At 43.8% G+C, this 24,211-nt stretch overlaps 3 protein-coding genes across 5 annotated transcripts in view; 2 read left to right on the top strand and 1 right to left on the bottom strand.

The window, feature by feature from the left end:
* rarga (retinoic acid receptor gamma a) overlaps window positions 1–19,551 on the bottom strand; it is a 50,944-nt gene extending 31,393 nt beyond the window's left edge. Inside the window, exons 1-3 of one of the 3 annotated variants that reach the window (XM_026153230.1) lie at window positions 19,495–19,551; window positions 19,271–19,400; window positions 7,250–7,348 (exon numbers count right to left, since the gene is read on the bottom strand). The gene's annotated coding sequence lies outside the window, so the exon portion shown is untranslated. Of the gene's footprint in view, window positions 1–1,834; window positions 2,031–7,249; window positions 7,349–14,205; window positions 14,614–19,270; window positions 19,401–19,494 lie in introns of those variants that run through there. The other 2 variants (XM_026153231.1, XM_026153232.1) reach the window with 2 other exon arrangements.
* Window positions 8,676–21,039, top strand: nr1d4a (nuclear receptor subfamily 1, group D, member 4a). The gene is made up of 8 exons (XM_026153229.1): window positions 8,676–9,541; window positions 14,991–15,296; window positions 15,397–15,485; window positions 15,593–15,737; window positions 18,198–18,778; window positions 18,870–19,055; window positions 19,196–19,406; window positions 19,517–21,039. The coding sequence occupies exons 1-8, from the start codon at window positions 9,520–9,522 to the stop codon at window positions 19,711–19,713; spliced, it is 1,737 nt and encodes a 578-aa protein (XP_026009014.1). The 5' UTR covers window positions 8,676–9,519; the 3' UTR covers window positions 19,714–21,039.
* A 345-nt stretch (window positions 21,040–21,384) lies between these two features.
* mfsd5 (major facilitator superfamily domain containing 5) lies at window positions 21,385–24,129 on the top strand. Its single transcript, XM_026154586.1, has 2 exons — window positions 21,385–21,538; window positions 21,896–24,129. The coding sequence occupies exon 2, from the start codon at window positions 21,977–21,979 to the stop codon at window positions 23,420–23,422; it is 1,446 nt and encodes a 481-aa protein (XP_026010371.1). The 5' UTR covers window positions 21,385–21,538; window positions 21,896–21,976; the 3' UTR covers window positions 23,423–24,129.
* Window positions 24,130–24,211: the final 82 nt, after the last annotated feature.

The raw sequence follows: 24,211 nt of genomic DNA, 5'->3' as shown, positions 1-24,211 counted from the left end.
GAGCCCCGGCTCGGACAGTCTCGGTCGTTGTGTCCTTGGGCAAGACACTTCACCCGTTGCCTACTGGTGGTGGTCAGAGGGCCCGGTGGCGCCAGTGTCCGGCAGCCTCGCCTCTGTCAGTGCGCCCCAGGGTGGCTGTGGCTACAATGTAGCTGCCATCACCTGTGTGTGAATGTGTGTGTGAATGGGTGGATGACTGGATATGTAAAGCGCTTTGGGGTCCTTAGGGACTAGTAAGGCGCTATATAAATACAGGCCATTTACCATAAAATATTCTTTTATTGCTGTATACCATACTTAGAACTAAAGAAATTACCACTAGCTGTACAGGGTAATAAAATGTATTATCTGCTATGTATTAGTTTTAAAGTTATTGCTTTAATTGAAATACAGCATATTGCACCAGTATATGCTACTAATCAGTAATGACAGATGATACAGCATGTGAGCAACATTGATATTGAGAGGATGTTTTCAAGGCCAGTGATGCAACACTGCACACAGGTATACTGAGCTAAGGCACACACTTATCTGGTGTGCAAAACAGCAAACACATTAATAATTGATTCCAAACTGTCATGGAAGACAAGCAATTTGCCGTGGCTGCGCACCATGAAGGTAAAGCTGCTTCTGTATGGGTACCCTGTCCTTGAATAAGGCCCAAGAGCGCTTTGCTGAAGGCGAAAAGTGCTGTGACATTTTTCTGCCACAGAAATGAGCTCGGCTTCTTCCACTCCAGATGACACGACTTGTCACACTGATAGACCAAAGCGGAGGGGAAACATAGAAACCACTGGCCTTCGAGCAGGCCTCCCTCACTGGGCCAAGTGGCTGTTTATTTCCAATTCACTTTAATTAGCCTGTTCCTCATGCGAAATACATCCAGTTCACCGCCAAGTGTCAGCAGGTGGAAAGCCAAGGGATTCAAGGAAGGCAGTTTACCGTGGCTTTGTTGCTCACCAGTGGAGCGACAAAGCCAAACACTGTGGAGGACACTCTGAACTCTATCTGATATCCAGATCACACAGCATTAAATGCACTGTGTTACACATGGCTGTAACAAGCTGAACCTGTTAACCTAGCGCAGATGCCAGCATCAATAAATAATCTTCTCTGACATCATAGCTAAATAACTGTGGGAGCACAATTAATAAACATCCCACAAAACTAAAACCGGGGTTACGGGCACACCTCACTCCAGAGGAATTAGTCTCCGTTGTTTAAAATATGGAAAACAACACTCGTGTTTTCCAAGTGTTCATATGGTGGTTATAAAAAATGGAGAAAAAAAACAGGTCAAGGACTGGTGACTCCTCTAGTGAATACACATCAAACACATGCAATTGTGTACACACTGACACACACATACACACGCACACATATGCTAATAATAAAGAGCTCCACAGGCACTGGGTAACACTTGAAACACTCGCTAATAAGCACATGTGTGCACATGCAGGCATACACACATGCTCGAGTATGTTTTCACATAAACTCTGTGTCGCTCTCGTGTTTATGAAGCACAAAGAAGCAAACATACTGAAACAGGCGCATCCAAACAAACACGTGTGGGGACGTTTTAGTGTTTACACATGAAAATCTGCTCGGACTTTGTAACACAATGATTAATTGTCTCAAAGTCTCTCAAGTGTCTTGCACATTCGGTCTCTGTCTTCAATTAAAACGGCTGAACCAGTCTCAGAAGAGAATGCACTCTCTCACACACACACACAGACACACACTCTGTTAGCAGTAAAAGAGAGAGAGAGAAAAATAAAAAGCAAGCATCCACGAAAGTTAGCGACTCTAAACTTTTAAAGTTCAAATTACTTACGAGATGTCGAGCTGATGATGCAGACGGGGAGATAAAGCACTCGACAAAAGGGTCCGATGACCGGAGCGAGCCAATGAAAAGGAGGAAAGATGTGTGCACATTCAACAGAGTCCTTCTAACAGCAAAGACAGAGCAGCAGTGAGTCTCTCTCTCTCCCTCCCTGTCTCTGCCACCCTCCTCCTCCTTTTCCAGTCTCTACCTTTTAAAAATCAGTCTTTCACTCTCCAAATACAGGCACACACTCTCTCACTCACTTAGAAATAATTATACTCTGATTCATAAAGCCTTCCTTTGTCACGTGACCCCGACGCTTCAAATATACAGCACATTTTTTCACAAGCCACAAAATGCCTGGAGGGAAGAAAAGGGCCCAGAGAGCTTAAGTTTCTGTTTTTAATTCTCTCTCTCCCTTCTTTGTCTCTTGGGTGAATTATTTTCTCCCCCCACCTCTTAACTTCTTGGCTGAAGAGTCAGTTTACCTACAAATTGTTTGTGCATGCTGAACCGCATGTCGTGATCTTAGATCATTTGTGTTTCATCAATAAGTTAAGTAGGTTTATTAGGAGAGGATGTTTTAGTATCCCGAAGAACACAGATCATCCACTTTATATTGTTTTGATTTAACACAGACACTGTTTTAATAGCGAGCCAATCTGTTTATCCCTCTAAGAATTTCTATGATGTTTCGCTATGTAATTTATCCCTGGTGTGATCAATTTATGGAACAATCTTAATGGACTGTCTGCTCGGCACAGGCCCACACTGAAGGTGCTCCTTTTGTGTGACTCATATTTGCATTGGCCTGCGTTTTACTGCTTACAATGTTTCTGTGCCAATCTTCCCACAGTTGAGACAGTAACTTACTACTATTATTGCTATTACTAATGCTGCTACAACAACAGCACTTAACATTAAAACAGCAAGCATGAGGAGCCCTTTGAAACCCATTAAGCCAGTATTGGACACCAAATAATTGATATAATAACATTTGGCACTGGGATTAAATAAAAAACAGAACTGGGCCTTGACTGGCATGATTTTTATTTTTTATTTTTTTTTTGGGGGGGGGGGGGGGGGGGGGGATACATGACATTTGCCTAATTACTGACAAACTTTATAAGGAATAGTTTGGGTTTTTTGTTTTTTGTTTTCTAAGGCAGAAAATGTGTTTTTAAAAAAGCAGACCCATCTCTCTAAATATATCACTTTGGTTCCTGAATCGAAACTAGCGTTGGCACATAAGCTGCAAGGAAGTCACGAGTGAGATGGCAGGGCTGTGCAGCGACAGCAGCAGATCTGGGTGTGCCCCTGAACGTGCCCCTCTCTCCATATGAGATCATATGTTTCAGATCTGTGTTTATGTGTTTGTGGTTCTGGGCGTGTGCCCTGTTTTTTTCTGAATGTCATGTTTCTCAAGTTGTTTTGGTTATGAGGAGCACCTCAAACCTCAAAACTGGGAGGGGAAGGCACACCTCAACTGGCACCTAAACAGGCACCTCTTCATATCGACTATGGTTTCTCAGATTTACCCCCCCCCACACACACACACACACACACCCAAAAACAAAGAGAAAAAAAGGAAGAAGAACAAACCACATACGGTCAGTGTAACTACATGCCTACTTCATTCAAACAACAGATAGGGAACAGCTAGTCTAAACAAAGCAAGTACAACACTGAAAACAAAATTAAATCAGAACTAACCTATACGTGTAATATTTACTCTGGAACTTCATCTAAAGTCGTGACTTTCAGGCCTGTTGGCCATGCATCACGGCACAATCTCCTAAATAAGATAGAATAGAATAAAAATATCCTTTATTGTTCTTCATTGGGGAACTTCATGAATCTCATAAAGCTCATAAATCTCATGGTCTGAACCCGAACTACCAAACATTGCAGCATGTGGATTTTTCTGTTTGTCTCCAAAGCTACCTGCACATCCACGGCCGTCCGCCTATTCTGTTTGTAAACCTCAGCAACTGGCCTGATGCGGAGATAGATCTTATCCTCAAACACACTGACCCCAATATGTCTGCGGGATAAAGTCAAGCCATCCTAATGAGGAAAAAAAACCTTTCGGCTTTACTCTCGTTATTCCTGTGAGCTTTCGATCTTTACGAACACATGTGGGCTACAGTAGCCCACCAAACTGTTCCTCCAGACATTTCTGATGCCGGTACAAAATCAGGGTGAATGAATGGATAAGTGGCGAGAGGCACTGTTGCCTTTTTGCAGAAACCTTATGTTCAGGAAGCACAGATCTAAGCCACACTGCAAAGAAAAAAAAAAAACTTTGGCTGATCTTTATCTTGTTTATATTTGATTTATGTGCTGCTTATGAGGCTACTAAGGCTGATAGAAATCCCTTGAATGTTTATGAAGCACTACTAAATCAGCAGTTGTGTAATATAAAACAAGAAAGTAAATATAGCCATAGGATGCTTAAAAAAAATCACCAATTCTAATATGAGCTTTTCAAGTATGTGTGCAGCCATCAGGCCGACTTAGACCATGCATCTGTGTCAGAATGTGTAGTCAAGTGCATGAAGAGTATTGTGTGTGGCGGTGCACGGAGCATGCTGTGGCCCTTATTAAATTATGACAGTGAGCTTGGGGGGGGGGGGCATTTGAGCACTGTGCAGTTGCAGTAAGTGTGTGGGCACCCGTGTCTGCGTGCATGGATGAGTGTGTGTAGGCAGTAGCAGTGAGAAGGTCAGAGGTTACTAGTGTTTGTGTTTCAGTGTCAGTGAAGTGTGCTCCAGGCTGAGATTTATGATCATTGTGTCTGGGAGGCTGCAGAGTGGGGGGATAATGAAGACAGATCAGGGTGCTATCTCTCTCTCTGGGCACCACTGGAAACATGGCCTATGGCCCTTGCCATTCTCGTATCATTAACTTCAGCCCGTGACATCATAACACACTGCCCCTGACATCAATCCTAACACAGTGTGCTCTCACAAGAAGTCAAACACAGAGAGGCAATTCCTCACAGGAAGTCATCCGGCAAACACAGGCATTGTTGAGCGCATAGCTTTGCAGTTTCTCCGGGTGTGTTTATGAAGATATGAAATATTCATGGTAACATCATACTCGGGCGTGTGTTTCCACTTTAGATTCCACGTATTTGCATTTGCGGAGCAGAGAAGTAGAGGCCTGGGGCTCGCCGGCAGAGGAAAGGGAGTAAGGGCAGAAAGGAAAGAGGAAAGGGGGGATGATGCAGGGTGCAAGAGAGGGAGGAAGTGAGGTTAGAGGGGTTAAAGTGAGATATGGGGGGGTAGTACAGGGAATGTGAGAGAAAGAGGTGTGGAATAAAAAGAAAAATGGAGGGCCGGTTTGAGACACAGATGGATGTGGTGGAGTGGGGTAGGTTGAGGGGAGCATTGGCGGTGGGGAGGTGAGAAGGGGGGCAGGGAGTCGGTGTCAGTGGCGGCGGGTTTCAATCAGTAACAAGATGCCTATGATGAGATCACTATTTCCCCACATTCAGATTGATGTCATGAGAAGTTTGGTGCCGCGCTGAGACGGGCAAGGGACGCAGGGGCAACGGCACACAGCAGCTCATTTGCACAAACACATTTATGCACACACAAATGTACGCACGCCTGCTCTTTCTTGGTTAGAGTCTTATACACACATCCTGTGAAATGAAGGAGCTCATTCATCCCACCTGGCAAAGTGCGCTCATTTAGAGTCCAGCAGCCTTGAAGTAAAAACATACACAGAGGAATACTACTCACAGGAAAATGAGTTACTCATGAGCAAAGGAGAAATGTATGTGCAAGGGACCGGAGGGCATATACCAGTATGAACTCCTCTAACACAAACAAATGAACAAAAAGCTTTGAGCAGAGACAAGAGGGAGCCAAAAAAACTGTTTTACTACTACAGAAGAAATAAGAGGGGGGGGGGGGGGGGGGTAAAAGTGTGTGTGTGTCGGCACTTTTTGCGCATAACTTCGGGTGCATCCAGAGTTTGTCGACACAGCTACCAGCGTGTGTGCCAGCACATGAGCGCTCTGCCTGATCCCCAACATGTGTGTCCAATGAAAGGTGAACGGTTCTCCTGTCTATACTTTCCTCAAAAAAAGAAAAATACAAAATCAGCCATGATGTCACCATGAACCCATCTTGAACCCACCTCTGTCAAAAAGCATTACTCCAGCCCTCCCTCTCCCTGCCTCATTTTCTGTTCCACCTCTCCCTCCTTCACACTCCTGCCTCTCAAATTCTTCACTGAGCTCCTTTTCTTTTTCATATTTCCGTATTTTTCAACATTTCCCCTCTCTGGTCCATGTCTCTTTTTTTTTCTCTCCCCCCTCCCTTCTCTTCTCATACTAAAGAACACAAGCTCTTTTTATTCTGGCAAGCATCATCTAATTGAATCACCAAAATGCACAACTGTTTGCCAAAAATGCCAGGATGTTCTGATTATCATAAACTTTGTTTAAGCAGTGGTTTTTCAGGGAGAAAAAAGAAAATGCTCCGAGTGCACGAAGAAAAGCCAAGAATAAAAAAAAAAAATAAAAGCAGGAAAAAAAGAGCGATTGGGGAGAATGCAAATGAAAGAGGGGAGAGGGAAAGAGAGAGCAGTGGGGAAGAGAAGGGTGGTGGGGGCAGCCAGAAGGCAGCCAGAGAGCCACATATGGAAGTGATTCTGTAATTACTGCAAATCTGTGAGCTCAAAAGGAAAGGTCTTCTTTTCCATGCCTCCTTCCCTGCATATAAAACTGCCCTTGTGAGAAACGTGGGTACTAAATACTGCACAGGGAGAGTGCACAAAAAAGTACAAGTTTTCCTTTTCTTGAGCACTTAGGCATATGTTTAGTATGCTGAAGTCAGACAAAGGTTTAGTTTTGTGCATTTCTGTACAGAAGGGGGAAACAGAACAAAACTAATCATGAGGCTAATTCCGCACATTCTGCTACTGGGAAATTTCTGAGCTCAATCAACCATCCTGGACGTCAATCTAAGACTACTTTGGTGGTTCATTCTGGAATAAACTTCTCATCTACCGCACACCCGGCGTCATTCACATAACACGCAACAAGACGTGTGTGTGTGTGAGGCAGGGAGGGAGTGGGCGGTGGGGAGCCGGGTGACAGACGAGGTACGCACAGGCAGAAAGACTGTAAGAAAGTGATGAAGACTGTGTTTGAAGCCCCGGGCAGAGCAGTGCTCTCTGCAGGTGTGTATGTTGGCAGAGACTTCTCTCTCTCGCTCAGTCCCCGAACAGTTTCAGCAGCCTGTAATTATCCCGTGCCCTGCCGTAACGTGTTCTAATGATGAGTGCGTGAGTCTTCGCATACATACAGTAAACACACGCCCGGGTTGACGCCGTTTGAGCTCCGTTTACTCTTAGACACATGCAATTAATCACGGCGGTAGATGATTTATGTAAAGTACACAGTCTTACCTTCTTCTTCTTCTTCTTCTTCTTGGCCTTGAGAAGTTTATGCTTCGGCTTCCAACGCGAGCTTATTTATTCCACAGAAACTAAGAAGACAGAGGTTTTCTGTGAAGGAGACAAAGCAAAGTCAGTTACAGTCTTTAAAGGTGTCCTCTTTGGTGTTTGCTCTGCTTCAGGGATCTTTCAGTCATTTGTCAGATTACGATCCTTTGCCAGTCGGTCACTGTCGCGGTAGCAGCTTCAGGGGCGTCGATGGGAACCACCGTGCGGACAGATTTATGACACTACTACGCCACCTAGTGTGCGAGGGGAGGAGTGCAGCAACACTTCCGCTCAGTACGATGGAAACCACCACAAAGGTGAGCAACAAAAAAGTACACGTGTCAAAATAAAATAAAGAACACTTCAATGTGAACTTACAGAAGCTAATAAATACTAAACTTTTCCTCGTTGCCTAAAATGATATCTAATTTGAAGGAATGCAAACTTGCTATTAGCCTACTACTATACTACTACTACTATTACATTCGTGCAATCTTATAATAAACATAATAGGCTATTTAATACAGTTTTCCGACGTTAACATTCTCCTTATTGGGCTAATAGAGTCATTCAGTCGAATAGGGCCATTAAAACAATTAACTCAGTAGATTGGCTGCTGAGAAAGACTAAAGGGTTTTTTTAGGTTAGCAAAATAGTCAAATAATTTTCATTACATGTTAAAGCAAGACACTTCTTCCTATAATAAAATCCATGATAAATCCGTTTATTATTATTGTTGTTGTTGTTGTTGTTGTTAAGAATAAATTAGAAATAAAGTAAATGTTTGTTTGACTTGATGGCTCGTTTGTTTTTATTAAAATTAGCCTATGTCTAGGGTTACTTTAGATATTTAAGCAAATAATAAAAACGTGTTTGCGGCATTTTTTAAAGTAGAACGGCTGGTTTTCTACACAGTGGAATCACCGGGAGTCACGTGCATTTGTGCTTGTGATCTGAAACACTTGTTAAGCGTTAATGCTTTGAATTGCCACCGAGGGGCGCTTTCCACAAGTTACCTCCATACGCGCCTGCTTGTTCAAAGCTAATGTTCAACGACTGCACTATCGACAATTTGTTGTCCCCAACCAATTTAGAAACTTATTTTAACTATTAATAATAACAATAATAAGGCATTGATGCAATAATTCACCCTCACACGCAAGCCACGGGCAAAAAAAAAACAAAACGCGAATATATCACAAGCGCACAGGATCCACATTTTGCTGAAATTCCAATTTTGACAAATGCTTTGTGTTCGCACGTGGTCTCCTCAATGAGCATGTTGTTCATAAGTCCACTCGCGCGTCTACATTTTCCCCTGGCACATGCGCTTTGGACTTGGCATTTGCATGATGTTTGGCATGTCTCGATGTTTACCATCCGTTTGCGGCGCTGCTTGTCAGAGCAGTCACGGTGAGCCACGCCTCTTGTCCATGTGCTCCATCCTCCAATCTCTCCATCCCTCCTCACCACACGCTCTGTATTTTGCATAAAATGTGTATCAGTAGGGCAGCGCTCTCTCCGGCACATGCACCGCGCACATGTAGCGTGGCTTTACTGAACACACACCACACTCGAATAAGCGCATCAAACTCCCCTCAGCCCCGGATCCCCGCCAATGAAAACGCACAAGAGCGTGAAGGAGAGAGAGGGAGAGACGGGACTCCGCTACATACAAAGAGTGAGCCAAATCCTACACAAACAGCCACGACACAAGTTGGGGAGAACGGAAAAGGCGGTCACATTTCCTACTCACCTGCAACGTGATTGATGTGGGTGTTTGTATCAGTGGGTGTGCAGCTTGTGTCAAGTCCGACAGTGTGTTCAAGGATATGCTGACTACACTTTCCTGGAATTCGTGAGAATAGTTTAATCTTCGGTCGTGCAACATCACGCGCGCTAGAGCTAGAGGTGCAGTACTCAGAGAGCAGAAGGTATCCAGGTATCATTGGTGGAGACCAGTGTGACTAATTCAGATCTAACAGAAAAGAGGTGCCATCTACTGAATCACCTACAGATTACAGAAGAAGAAAAAACAACAACTTCACCACCACTGGACTCTTTCCAATCAGTGCTTCCTATTTTTGCGCTCTATGGAGCAGGTGTTTTGCGCAAAACTCTTTTTTGACTTTCTCGTCTGCCTTTAAAAGACTTTTGCTCCAGTCTAGTGACGTGACATTCACGGAGGTCTGCTATCAAGTTTATCCAGAGGTTTAATCATCCACAAGAGAGAAATGGATAACAGCCCCGGCGGTGGTAAGATTCTATTTTATGTTTGGCGTGCTGCAAATGTCTAGCAATGGTGATTATGACAAAAGTTAGAACTGAACGACTGATGGATATTCATTCATGTTGGTACCAGCGATCAATAAACGATAGCAATTCAGCTCGATTTGATCATAATGGGTTATTAAGTGTAAAACAGAGCTGATTTTGATTGAAATGAAGCAGAGCTTAAATGAATACATCACAGAAATGCGATATCCCACTGCTTTAATAATTGTGCAAACCACTGATTTATTTATTTATTCATTCATTTTTACTTGTGGCGATTTTTTTATCATTACATGCAGCAACGAGTGGATGAACTTTAATTTTGAGGGTTTTGTATTTTACTCATTTCTGAGCTGAGTAGTTTTAATTAAGACTGTGAATTTAAAGGTCAAACAAAACCCGATTTTAAAGTAAAACTTCATGCAAAGCTACCAGGACGTTGCTGTGCATCGTTCAAATGTCCGAGCGCAACAACGCCTGGGAAGGTGAGCCGCTCGGGACTGAAGGGAGGCTGGCCACTTCCTGTTTCTCCCCACGAAAACAAACTCACGTGGAGTTACAGTATGTTGGCCGGCACTGTAATCATAATCTGTCATGCCAGAATTTAAACTGCAGCCCTGTCATATCATGCAGAAAAACACTGTTTGGCGTAGGGGGCGTGCCTGTTTTCCTTTATCAAAGCCATTGCTGGAGTGCCTACAATATAAAGGCTGATAATGGAAGGACCTTTATCCGTTAAGTGGTATTAAGCAGCGTTTTCTCGAGATCAGTCAAGGGTGCACATGCTCTCTGCTTCCCTCTCCTAATTGACGGTGAATCATTTACAACAGCCACGGTCACGTTCTGGCACAGGTGATGGACGCACCCTGTGCAATAGAACTGGAAACGAACCCACTAACTGTGTTATGACTTTGAGATTTCACTGATAAAGTGGGCCAGAGTAAATAGATGAATAATCATATATTAGCTGTAGTATTACTCAGCCGATAAAAACAAAGATTGGGGTGCTGAGTTTTGTTGTTTGTCTGTCCAAGAGGCAGAAGCGGTGAAGCAGAAGGTTTTTCCAAAAGTTTTTATATCTTTATTTAACTGTTTATTTATATTTTTCTTATTTATTTGTTCAATTAATAAAATAAAATGTCTTTAATGACATCCCACTTTTTCCTCATTTTGTAGCCCTTAATACTTCAAATGGTAACCACATTGGCTTGACCTTTAATATTTCAATAATGTTATTGGGACCAAACATAATTAGATTTATGAGTTCAGTCATCTAAACAAAGCTATAAACATTATTATAACCACATGCCTCCAATTGCCAAGGCTGTTGAAGAATGAGTTACAGACTGAGTGAGTGAGTTGTTGCATGTGAAGGAGGCATTCACCCAAAGGTTAATGCAATAATTTATTCATACATAAAAGATCTTATAACTCAAATAATAGACCCAAATTCACGATATATAGCTTAGCAGGCTTGTTATGTAATACTAGTAAACATAATGTAGGGGAGTAGGCTACAGTCAGCTGGAACAGGTTACACAGGGCCAATTATTGGGGAAATATAAATCAGTAAAAACTAATATTTGGAGCATATAATAACATACAAATGGTTGGGAACGCATTGGAAAGTATTTATCAACATTAGTATTCACATCAGCTCTTTTTTTTTTTAAAGGCAGTTGGACCAGGGTGTGGAAGTCAGAAAACGTTTTATGACACCTGCAATGACAGCTCTGTAGCACTATAATAGTACATAGCTACAATGTTTGCTCGCATTTAGCCGTCAAATGATAACCAGATGGTGTAAGCAAAATTGGAGAAAAAGAAGAAGTTCTATGCCCTTCACTGCTTAACTTCAGGGACTTTAGTTTCCTCTCTAAACCGTCCTCTGGCACACCCCTGGTGGAGATCTTCTGCAATATTTTCAGCATCATTAAAGTATTCAAACCATTTTTCGCCATTGGCTGTAAAAGAGTGCGTTGGTGCTAAGGCTGACTAACTGGCACAAACATTCAGACAAAAAGCCCCGTTTTTGTCAACATTATGTCCTCAGTGCTTAAACATTTGCTAGATAGTAATCCAACCCCATTATTTTTGAAGTATGGGGGGAAAATAGGCCATATAAATAGGCTAGAAGACGTTTCAAACTCGGGAAAAAATGTGTATCCCAAAGTAAGACACCTGTGTCCTCAAAAATATGAGTAGCCCTATCACAATATAGGCCAATTTCTTGTCAGCAGCCTGTATCGCTGCACCACTCAGAATGGAAGATGCTGAGTGGTGCAGCTGACCTGAGTTACAAGTGAACCAGTCCTCTGGTTATAAATTAAGACTCAGCCAAATAAAAGAAAACAATTACATTTAACATCCCAGGGCATGACTAATCACAAACAGATGGATTTTGAATTAAACGTGTTTCTATCTTCACGCGAATTTTCTCCGAGATACTTTGGTCTGGTCACACACTGACACACAGTTTTCGCCCTGCTGTTTTAAACTTAGTTGCACCGCCCGGCTGTGCTGCTGCTGCTGCTGCTGCTGGTGCGCGGTCAGACCACCCTGCCGCATAACATGCTGCTCTATTTAATTTGGCTCTTTAATTATAAGCCTCTGGCGGACTGTAGAAGCTCTGGCTCCCGGCTGGAGCGCACGCTTCACATCTTCCCGGTGAAAGCCCTGTCAAAAAGCCCTCCTCACGTGGCTTCCCTTGCAGAGCCGCGTGCGACGCGTGAGATATCCGGGCCCTCCTCCTGCCGCTACCCCGCTCTCACGGACGCTTCTGTGTTGACGATGCCGCCTGCGGTGGTGGTGAGGCAGAGCTTGGTCAGTGGGTCAGCAATTCCACACGTTAACTCTTTTCTCTCTGGTCACGTTTCCCCGCCTCATGCACCACTTGCTTCTACTGAACACCGCCCCCTCCTTTCATTTAAATCAGTGCGAGCTTGCAGTGTGGTACAAAGCTGAGTCGATTTTGATTCTGCAACATCTGTCCCCGACGAATCGGTTCAGGGCACTCGTGCATTCATCGTGCGTTTGGAGTGGAACGTGACTGTTAAAATGCTGAAAGCTTGCATAGCAATGAAACCGACGCTTTATCAAGACCACAGAACAGACTGAAACAAGACAGGATGTTACACGACGAATCATATTCTTGGGGTCTCTAAAATAGGCCATAGCCACCCACTGTGATACTCTAATACAGCTCGCCCTCTTAATTGCATGAGCCAGAGCTGCTGTGTGATGCGGCACCAGTTTCGAGAGAGCTGCTAGAGGCACATAGACACAATTCTATCAAGTTCCTGCGATATTGACCTACTTTCACGAGCCCGAGGTAACAAAGTCTTCTGCAAACAACCCAAGTAGAAACTGTGTTCAGCATAGCACAAACTCATTTCATTGGCCGCAGAGACCTGCATATTTTCTGTTTTAGAATAATACTAATAAAAAAAATAATATTTTCCCAGAAAGTCGGGATCTATATTTAGAAACTTTACCCCCAGGGGAAAAATTATGACTGTAGTCACTTTAACTGTGCTTCTATCCACTTCAGCCAGTGAAAGTAAGAGATAAAGAGGGAAACAGAAGGGAGAGAGAGACCGCCTGTGGAGGATCCAGTGCTCACGTTTCTCTGCCTGCTTTCTGGTCCCAGGCAGATTAGCGTTTGCACGGGTACACTAAACTTAAGATGGGCAGTGACCGCGTCCTCAATTGATGCTGTCTGCGTTGACCTGAATTGTGGGAATCTTGTGCACGTTGTAGCAAGGTGCATGGAAATCCTCTGAGTACGTGGGAAATCCTGTGCAAGGCACAGGATCAGACAAAACTGGAGTTTGGTTCAGGTGCTTTAATATGGCATGTAGCCTTGCAGGAGTTGCATTACCTGTGTTTGCAATCAGTAGATCAATACATTCCTGTATGTATTACAGATCTTTAATAACCCTCCTAATGGACTATTTGCATAAGATGAAAGATAGAGTTTTATCTTTTAAACGAAAATCTATGTGTAGAACAGAAATGAATTACAGCAGCACTTCACAGCCTGCTTGGACACTTCCTGCACCACTATTCAAAAGCAGAAACGGATTATTCATTAACAGCGTTCACAGTACAGTGGCTCGGGAGGGGGTCATTCATAAACACAAGGCTACTGTACATGTGAGTCTTCAGGTGGACATGCAATGTGTTTGGGTGGAGTGAGTCGGCGTGGGCTGGGCATTCACTGTCTGCGTGTAGGCTCACAAGGAGGTGAGGCTCAGGTCTGGTCTGCTGGATCTGTCTATGACTCTGGCATGAGTCAACAAATCCTCCAACACGTGCTGGTGGAAGGATTATCAAAACATTTGCGCTAAACAAATGCTGTTCGCAGCAAAGGGATCGGTCTCCAGGCACATTCAGCGAAAACCAGCGTGCCACTCTCAGCTGCATGTGCAAGTTTGAAAAAAAAAAGAGTTTTAAGTTGGAAACATATTTTTTAGACTGCTTTTAATACTGAAATAAGTGCGTACAGAGCCTAATTTGTAATCTTGAATGTGTCTCTAGTCGACTCTGCTGCACACTGCCTTGTTATTACGGCAGTCCAAACCACAAAATCGAGGTTTTACCTTTGCACAAAAAAAAACAAAACAGAAAACAAAAACGTGACTCACATTCTTCTACTGTGGAACGACAGTAGCAGAGGCTCGCTGCTACCTCACGCTCAGTGAGTGAGGGTGGCGGCGGTTGGGGGCTGTCCCATTCAGCGTATGTTTATAAACACAGATCTGACTTCAAATTGTGTTAGATTTCAACACGAGACTGCGGATTTGGTTCGGCCAGTAACCGTGTCAGGAGTCCACGCATGTGAGGCGGCGGTCAGGTGTCGTGCTGTTAGCTGGCGCTGGGCACGGTGCCAGGGGAGCGAGGCTATTATTGGAGCGGAGGAGGCAGCAGACCCCGCAGACACGTGAGGTCGTGTCTCCGCTCATCCACAACGCCTGACTAGAAGTGAGAGAGCGAGAGAGAAACGAAAGTTCGGAAACAGCCACAGTTGAATGACAAAAAAGAATCCGCTAATATTTACAGGTGCTTTAAGACTGCATGACGCAAGAATTATTTTTAAGTGATTCTTCTAGTGTACGTCTCTCTGATTCGTTGCTGTGCCATCGGCAGTCTTTTTAGCGCCCACTTTATCCTCTTGAGCGCACCATTACGCCTATTACACTCAGCGTGCAGCGACGTCGCTGCAGATACTCAGAGCCGCTGTCCACAGATTGTGCAACATTACATCACAACACATCCACATCTATAAAGTAGCCCTGCAGGTTTTCTAAGCAATTATGGGTAGCCAGATTTTTTTTTTTAATTTATAAATCATCTAATCCAGCCAAATTTAAACAAGGCTATTTTTTTTTTAAAGTCTTTTTATGTGAACATCTCCATTCTTTCTCTTCAGGAGGAGTAATCCTGTATGCTGGCTCCTCTGGCAGTGCCAGTCCCAGCCCTGGCAGCCCTTCCAGTGGATACCAGACACAATCACCTTCTTCACACTCCCAGCCCTCATCTCCAGAGGAGGTTACCTTCACGGAGATTGGGGCATTGAAACAAAGGGCAGCTGGGTGCAACACTCCATCCTCCAAACTGGTGTTCCAATTCCCAGAGGTCTATAGTGGCCCCTCAACACCAGCAGCTACTCCACAGCATTCCTATGCACACCCCATTGCGGGGAAAAGGCCATGCGGATTCCCGGGAACTTTCACCAGTAAGTTTTCCTAACTATCGATATGCATAAATATTTATTCCTTCATATACGTATGTGTGTGTTTTTGCAGCTTATCTCACAGTTCACTTTCCTTCCTCAGAGACAGGTGGAATGGTCTTGCTTTGCAAAGTCTGTGGCGACATTGCATCTGGTTTCCACTATGGAGTGCATGCATGCGAGGGATGCAAGGTAAGGCAATAATCAGAAAGAAATGTGAAAAAACTGTGGAATATTTCATATATGTGTTGATTTTTTTGTGCCCTGGTTTCACATGTAAACATGTCTGTTTGTGTCAGGGGTTTTTCCGACGCAGCATCCAGCAAAACATCAACTACAAGATGTGCGTGAAGAATGAGAACTGTCTGATCATGCGGATGAATCGGAACCGGTGCCAGCACTGCCGTTTCAAGAAATGCCTCTCTGTCGGCATGTCAAGAGATGGTGAGACATCCTGACATATTTTTATTTTATTTTACTGAAATTTCTCCTCTCGCTCTTCTGCCAGAATACCACAGTGCTCTGATTAGCCAAAGCAGCAGGGAAATGGGCACACAGAAAGTGGTGCAGTACTGATATGTAGGTCTGAGTGAAAAATGTAATGCAGGAAGACTTTTGAGGTCATCATGCCAGTAGCTCAGTCACTCAGTTTGTAGGAAGACTTGCACCTGTCTTGCCCTCCTACTTTGTCACTGCACTGCCTGTAAGTACCATCTGGCTTTGTATCACTCTTTTTAAGTTACTAAGTGTCTTTCTGCTGCCCTTTGCAGCATCCACCAACACCTACCTCTATGCTCTTGTTCAGTGCAGCCCCTCCCCCTTATATGTACCCACTATGTTCCCTCAGCTCCCCTTACATCTCTCCCTCAGACAGTGATTTATGAGTAGAGGAACCTTGAAGTCCCTAAAGCTATCTATCATCGGGAAAACTGCAGCAAACACAGGAATTATTTTAGGAAATTGGAACAGGGTCAACGTGATTACCTTGTGTATGCCCATAGAACATCTTACTGCAATTAATAAGGGACAGGGCAACAATTAAGCAAGGGATGCAGAAACCATCGTTATGACAGAATTTTTCAGGCGTAACACTCCTTTCACCTCATTCTGGCTCTGAAAGCTGAACAGTGATTGATCACCTATCACCACAAATTAAGAAAACAGTTGGGCTGACCTAGAAAAACAATACAGAATCAGCCCTATAGTGTACTCATACATCATGACCTACTTGGTGTAGTTTGCCTGTTTTCTTCCTCTCAGTATGGTTTTGCTTATCTCCACCCTCCAGTACTCTGCATTGCCTAATCTAGTAAAGAGGTTAGTGTTATTTCTGCATGTGCTTGACACTTTTGGTGCACAGCAAAGAAAAGAAAAAAAAGACGGTGGCAAAATGCATCCAAATGAGAGAACATTCAGGTTGACCCTCTTACGGGAGATTTTTGAATGCGTTAAGGACCACAACCTAGAAACCCCTTTTTGCTCAGTTTCAAGCATTACGAAAACAGGAAAACCGCAGGCAACTGACTGCAGCCCACAATAAATAGTACACCCTGATTTCACACCAGGCAGCTGTGTGACTCTGGCGCTGCAATATAGGCAAATATTGAAGTCCGTTGGCATGGTGGCACACTTTTCTTCCCGTAATCAGACAGAATACAGGAAAGTTTCTTTAGGTTTCTTCCTTCTGGTTAGATTTTAAAATGCCTTTCAACATAATTTGCATATGCAGCTCAGTAGTGTGCATTTGCTTCTTTTTAAACCATGATGACAGGGATTAAGCTCATGTTACGTTATTGGCCACATCCTCATCAAGTTACTCTGCAGATTACAAAAGCTTCTTTAGTATATCCTGCAAACTACTACTACAACTACTCTTGATCACTCAGTTTTGCACAGTTATTGTCATTCTGTTTTTTATTCTAAATTGTGGTTGTATGCAGTATGCAACTGATATATATATAAATACATATATGTATACACCACTATACCACTTATATGCTTTATAAAAGAAATCGCGTGTGCTCTACTTTCAAGTCTTTGAAGATGTACCATTTTTATCTAACACACACTTCTTCACTTGCATTCGCTTCCTGGTGACATGCACTACCCAGAATAGAGAATACAATAACCACAACTTGCTCGGTTCAGACCTTAATCCTCCCTTCACCTTAGTCAAATCTTGACCTTATAATTATATGATTTACATGATGAGTACTTTTGTCCCCAAAAGGGAGGCAAGTCCTCACAGTTTGACAGTATGACTGCACAACAGGAGCGCCACGCACACACAGTAATTTTCCAGCATCGCCATCCCTCGTGTCAGTCTTCTTCATGCTCTCACTTCTGTCTCCTCAACTCTTCAAGCCCACCACTCTCATACTTCTCCTTCTCACGATCTCAGTGCCAGTGACATCATGCCGATGTTGCCCCACTGCCCTACTTACAAATGGAGGGAGGGAGCAGTAGAGGAAGACGATAGTGGTGGATAGAGGAGAGGATGAGGCAGATGGCAGCAGGGGGTCTATAAATAGCCTCTCCAGCTGATGGTTACTGTGAGAAGGGGGGGGGGGGGGGGGGGGGGTATGGATGAAGAAAAGGAAATTTTCATCTCCCCACTTGTGTGATTCACCTTGAAATCACTGTAAACAGTTTAAGCATGTTAAGCTGCGAGTTTTTATCTCTTGATAAAAATGAATAAATCTATGAATTCATTTGTAACTTTCGTTGTTGTTGAGCTGCTGATTTGGATTATTGTATTTGATCAAATAAGAAAAAGGATTACCATTTATTTAGAAAAAGACAAGAACGGAGAAATGAAAAGCACAAAACAAACATTTACTGGGATTGCCCGTGCTGTCGGTGACAGGAACCTAACCTTTTCTCTTCTGCTTGTATCTTCCTTAGCGGTGCGTTTTGGCCGTATCCCTAAGAGAGAGAAGCAGCGACTTCTGGATGAGATGCAGAGCTACATGAACAGCCTAAATGAGTCGGCTGCCATGGACATGGACTCCCCTTCAGTGAGGGAAAATCCCACCAGCACAGACGACGGTACCTCAAAAGAGGCCATTGGAGCCATTTCCAGAGCCTATCGTGACATCTTCACCAGCAACAGCAGCAACCAGGAGCGAGCATCCAAGTCAGGCAACATCATCTCCAACAACAACAACAACACATCTCCCTTTTCTCAGGATGGCAATTTTCCTCAAGTTTCATCTCACCCCTCCTCAGCTCAGAGTTATCAGTCTTGCCCAGTTACCCCCGCCAGTGTATGCCCAGTCTCCTCTAATCACAACCAACCTGCATTTAACAATATGGACAGCAATCGGTATACCTATTTAGTGTCATCAAATCAGAATCACAACAAGTCAAATGCTACAATACCTCAAAGGGGAAGCTCTGCCAATCATGACAGTTTCCGCATTGCAGGCAGTACCCAAAATCAGCCCTCCTGCCCATGGAAGTTAGCTCCAGGAGCTAAAGTGCTGGTAAGTACAAGACGCTCGCTGAATTAGGACTGCTGTATGATTCATTATTCGACAAGCTATTTATGACTTGATGTTTTTTGTCTTTTCAAAGGCCTGTCCTCTCAACGCGTGCCCTGTGTCAGGGGCAGAACGCACAAGTCAGGAGATATGGGAGTCTTTCTCTCAGTGTTTCACCCCTGCTGTCAAGGAGGTTGTAGAATTTGCTAAAGGCATCCCAGGATTTCAGGAGCTTAGCCAACAGGACCAGGTCATGCTGCTAAAATCAGGCACCTTCCAGGTAATGACATACATTTTCAGTTATACATTTTGGTAATGATAAATGCATCATAATGTGTCCAGATGTGTTTTTGGCTAAAGCATTTGTCTCACGTTTATCTTTTTGTTTTCGTCTTTTTTCACCATTTCTTGCGTGTTAAGGTTCTGATGGTGAGGTTCTGCACCTTGTTCAATGCTGGGGAGCATACAGTGACATTCCTGAATGGCCAAACTTACCCGCTGCCCACTTTGCGTGCCTTGGGCATGGGCTCTCTGCTGGATGCAATGTTTGAATTCAGTGAGAAGTTGAGTTCTCTGGGACTAGAGCCTGATGAAATGGCTCTCTTCATGGCCGTGGTGCTGGTCTCTGCAGGTTAGAGAACAACAGTTACAAATGCTGCACCGCAGTGACAGTTCGATAATGAATCCACAACGTGCTAACTGTTTCAAATCACTCACACCGGTATGCTCTGTGTTCCTCAGACCGTTCCGGCATTTCGGACACGAGGGCCGTGGAGCAGCTACAGGAGGGCCTTATCCGCGCCCTGCGTTCACTGATCACTCGCCGTCGTCCAGATGATACCACCCTCTTCTCCAAGCTGCTTCTGCGCCTTCCAGACCTCCGCACTCTCAACAACCTGCACTCTGACAAACTGTTGGCCTTTCGCATTGATCCTTAAGAAGTCCCCTCTTTCACAGACTGCACAGGAAAAAGACTATTTCACACAGAAAAATACACAGTACATACACACATACAGATATTATCTTCCAAGGGCAGGACTTCCTTCAATATTGAGGAACAAGGAATTGTGCAATTGATGAGTGTTGTTTTGAAAAGGATAAATGAGGGCTACATACATATTTTGAATTGCTGTTGATCGTCATGCAATGTTTTGAGAGGAAAAAATACAATACAATAAAAACAAACTCATGTACACGCATAAACCTCCACACCACTTGAGAGACATTGTTCAGTTAAAAAGAAAAAGATTAAATCATTGTGTAGAGTTACTAGCACCGTTCTGGAAAAAGAAAAAATCATTTGTGCACTTGCTCATTATATCCTGTATACTTAAGAATAAAAGCCAGTTCACTTCTGTTTATTCCGCAAGTCATACAGTATTAACAGACCATCACTAAGCAGCCGCTAAATGATGGATGTTGTATATGAAATTTTTTTTACTTAGGGACCACTGGTAATGATTGACCATGTGTCAGTTTGTGTTTAAGAAAAAGGGAATCTGTATATAATACATAGTGATACCTGAAATGTTAAGGCACTTGTGTGTCACTGTTTTACAAACATGCCATCTGCATCAGTACTGGAATGGGATCCCTGCTTTAACCTGCACATGACAGGATGCAGTCTCTTTCTAAGTTTTGACTAACCTTCCAGAAAACATTTGGCTCACCTTGAATTTAAATGTGTCATCGTGATAAGACAGCACGATTATAATATTATTTCACAAAAACATAATGTCTGTCACTGTACCGTATCACATCTAGACCGATGGAGTGCACATGGGGTTTTGTAGTTCCTGTGTTTATTTTTTGTTGCTGTAAATATTATGTTACCCAATGTTGATGTATCGATTATTGAACTGATATGATGGATCAGACATATGAGTTTGGTGTAATGAAGAAGAATGTAATGACCTTCCTGTATTTGGTGGGGATCTGGCTATGCCAAGGGAGCTTTGCTCAGGAGAATGTGTAGTAGGGATTCTCAAACAGCTTAGACACTCCTCCTGCTATATTAGATGATGTAACAAACCAGCATAATCCCTGAAATCACCAGCATTCACTCCACATGCACCCTTCCTCTGGCCCCAATGTTTGTCATACAAACACAAGAAATATTTTCTTTGGGTGAGAGATCTAATTTGATTGGTCATCTCACTGTTTGCTTGTTTGATTATGGCTGATTGAGCACATCTTGTACATTTTGTACATTTTTCTTCCTAAATAGAAATGATACAATGATATAAAGTTGGAATTATGTATTATTCTGCCTCTGTGTCTTTTTTGTAAACATTTGTGTGGGAAATATCAGTTTAGAAAAGAAACATAGGCTATGTTGAGTAATTAGGCCCGTAGTTGTGCAACACTGTACACTGGCAGTATGCTGTGTGTTAACCAAGTTTATACATTGTGCAATTATGTGAACGTTAGATAATTTATTGCTAGCAGACTGCATTAATAAATTAGGCTATTATTACATTAGCTGTAAGCAACTTTACAGTACCTATGTAGACTGTCAATTGCAATGGAAAAGATAGATTATAAATTTGCAATACAAGATGTCTAGAAGCACAACCTTCTCCCCAACAAAGTGAAGTAAGGGTGCCACCTTCTGGTAGAATAATGTACAGCGGATCCCGGAAGCGGATGGTGTGCTAGCGAGTGCTCACTTCCACGTATCATTTGCTGTCACTTAATCGCTTCACATGCCGTCATCGTTTTAGCCTCAGTAATAATAATATGGGACCACTGTTAAACGTTACGGTAAGCTCTGTCACATAAAAATGATAGAATAAAGCAAACGGGGGGAAGCCAGCACGAGCTGTTCATATTAGTGGCAGGTTAGCTCACAGGCTAGCCTTAGCTAAACAACAATAGCATGCAGGTACATCTGTTTGCTGATAATTATCTGCTTGTTTTGAGCGACTTAACTGTCGTAAGTTAGCGGTTTAATCATTGACGTAGGTAAGATTGAAGTTACGGTGCCATATCTACCTGGACCTGTTGTTGTTGTCAAAATGTTTTGGGTTTTTCCAAGTTAAGCAAGAATGACGATGCCGAGTTCCTGACTCATGAACACTCGTCTGTCTGTAATATTTTGGCCACTTTGTCTGTCCGCAGGCGCTGAGAAACAGAAAGAAAAGTGCTGCAAATCCCCCGAGACCTCAGCTTTGACCTCCAGTGGGAGCATTTCATGACAGCATGTTGGTGACAGCGTATCTTGCCATAGTTTTCCTGCTTGCCCTGTGCGTTGGCCTCGAGCTTACGGCACGCCGCGTCACCCCACCTCAGTCCACCCCTACAGCTGTAGCCAACCCAGCTTTCCGTGGCTTCCAGACAATATTCCTCAGGGCATACCTTCTGGCTTTGTGGGCAGACTGGCTCCAGGGTCCTTATCTCTACAAACTTTACCTCCACTACAGCTTCCTGGAATCCCAAATAGCCATTTTGTATGTATGTGGTCTGGCCTCTTGTGTTCTCTTTGCTCCTTTTGCAGGCTGGCTCCCTCAGGCTTTGGGCCGCAGGCAGACCTGTCTTCTGTTCTGCTTGTCATACTCTGCTTGCTGTCTCACCAAGCTTTCCAGAGACTACTTTGTTTTGATTGTGGGCCGCATCTTGGGGGGACTGTCCACATCCCTGCTAGCAACCACATTTGAAGCCTGGTACGTGCACCGACATGTTGATGTCCATGATTTTCCCAAGGAGTGGATCCCCAGCACCTTCACCAAAGCTGCTACCTGGAACCACGGACTCGCAGTGGGTGCAGGGCTGGTGGCTAACTTACTGGCTGAGTGGCTCCACCTTGGGCCAGTAGCCCCCTTTCTCCTGGCAGTCCCCTGTCTGGCTTGCTGTGGCTGGGTAGTCCTGACTGACTGGGGCAAAGAAGAGGCTCAAGGGGTTCCTGAAGTAGACAAACAGACTCTGCTCACTGGCACTCCAAATGGAGGTGTGACCCATTTGTCTGCAAAAGCACGGTTCTCACGCAGCTGCCACGAGGGGCTGCGCTGCCTGCTGTCAGACAGGAGAGTCATGCTCTTGGGGGGAGTCCAGGCTCTGTTTGAAAGTGTCCTCTACATTTTTGTTTTTCTGTGGACCCCAGTACTGGACCCTCATGGGCCTCCTTTAGGAATAGTCTTCTCTTGCCTGATGGCTGCCAGCATGGTTGGGTCCTCGCTATACCGCCTAGCCACCTCAACCCAATACCGTCTACAGCCTGGGCACGTACTCTGCCTTGCTGTGCTGATGGCCTTCTTCTCTTTCTTTATGCTAACCTTTTCCACTGCCCCAGGACAACCTAGACCTCATGAATCCTTTCTGGCCTTCCTGCTCCTGGAGCTGGCCTGTGGTCTCTATTTCCCTGCCTTCAGCTTTCTTCAGGGCAGGGTGATCCCAGAGGAGAAGCGGGCCGGTGTGCTGGCCTGGTTCCGGTTGCCGCTGCACCTGCTGGCCTGCTTAGGGCTGCTGGCCCTCCACGGGGAGGTATCAGGAACAGGTGGAGGGGAGGGTGGTGGGGGCACCAGACACATGTTTGGAGGCTGTGCCGTCATGATGCTGGCAGCTCTGATGGCTGTGGTCAGTCTTTTCACCCTGGGTAGAAATGACACAGATCTGAGACTGGAGGGAAACAGAGCAGAATGGGAAATGTAACAAGTCGATCAGCCACATGTCCACTTTTGCTTGTCTGGTTTAAAATGTTTTATCTCAGTTTTGTCTAACTGAACCTAGAGACATCATATTCAACCAGACTACTTTTAGGTGCACATTTTGCCAAAAGCAGAGTTGAATGAAATTGTGGGGTGTTTTGGTAAAAATGTTTAACATTTTATGTCATGTTGATTCCTTATTGTTTATTGGTTACAGACTTTTGTTAATGTCTTTGGGAACATTTGTCAATGAAACTGTTGAAAACTTGGCTGATACTTTTTGTATCAGTCCACTAATTATTCCAGATGAAGTGTTTCTGTCTGTAGGGATTTCACCTGCCAGAATCCCAAGAAGATTTGGTGATGCTGAGCCTTCACCTAATGCTTAAAGACAAATCTGAAAAGATTTTACTTAAGAGACCTGAATGGATATTTGAAATTAGGTGATGGCTAGTAAGTAGACTAGCAAATGAATGTTAGTGTCTACTATATTTCTTTTATTTCTTCTGCAGTGCATTGGTTCCTGTATGTTGAGCAGGATCTGTTTTGTTTTTTTGGGGCGGGCGGGGTGTCCTTTAAACCAGGCAAGCAGCAGCAGCTTTACTTTGAATGTCTTTCCTGTGTCATCTGCAAAATGCTCTGTTTTGATGTTCTTTATATGGCTCTTTGTGTTACACTTTTAAATAAAAGTGTTTGTAATATGTTAAATTATATTGGGAGGGAGTTCTATTTTGTGGCATATGGTTGTTTTTATAACATTTATTCAACAGGAGTTTACAAATCATTATTACAA

Source organism: Astatotilapia calliptera, chromosome 20 (genome assembly GCF_900246225.1).
Source record: "Astatotilapia calliptera chromosome 20, fAstCal1.2, whole genome shotgun sequence".
NCBI classification, from domain to species: domain Eukaryota; kingdom Metazoa; phylum Chordata; class Actinopteri; order Cichliformes; family Cichlidae; genus Astatotilapia; species Astatotilapia calliptera.
The sequence above is the reverse complement of the archived record's forward strand: the minus strand, read 5'-3'. Positions and strand labels throughout refer to the sequence as shown.

Excerpts from the sequence above, each read along its gene's own strand:
- mfsd5 (XM_026154586.1), top strand. The coding sequence starts at position 21,977 with ATGTTGGTGACAGCGTATCTTGCCATAGTTTTCCTGCTTGCCCTGTGC.
- nr1d4a (XM_026153229.1), top strand. The coding sequence starts at position 9,520 with ATGGATAACAGCCCCGGCGGTG. Across the intron at positions 9,542-14,990 it reads GGATAACAGCCCCGGCGGTG|GAGGAGTAATCCTGTATGCT; the intron begins GTAAGATTCTAT and ends CTTTCTCTTCAG. Across the intron at positions 15,486-15,592 it reads ATGCATGCGAGGGATGCAAG|GGGTTTTTCCGACGCAGCAT; the intron begins GTAAGGCAATAA and ends TGTTTGTGTCAG.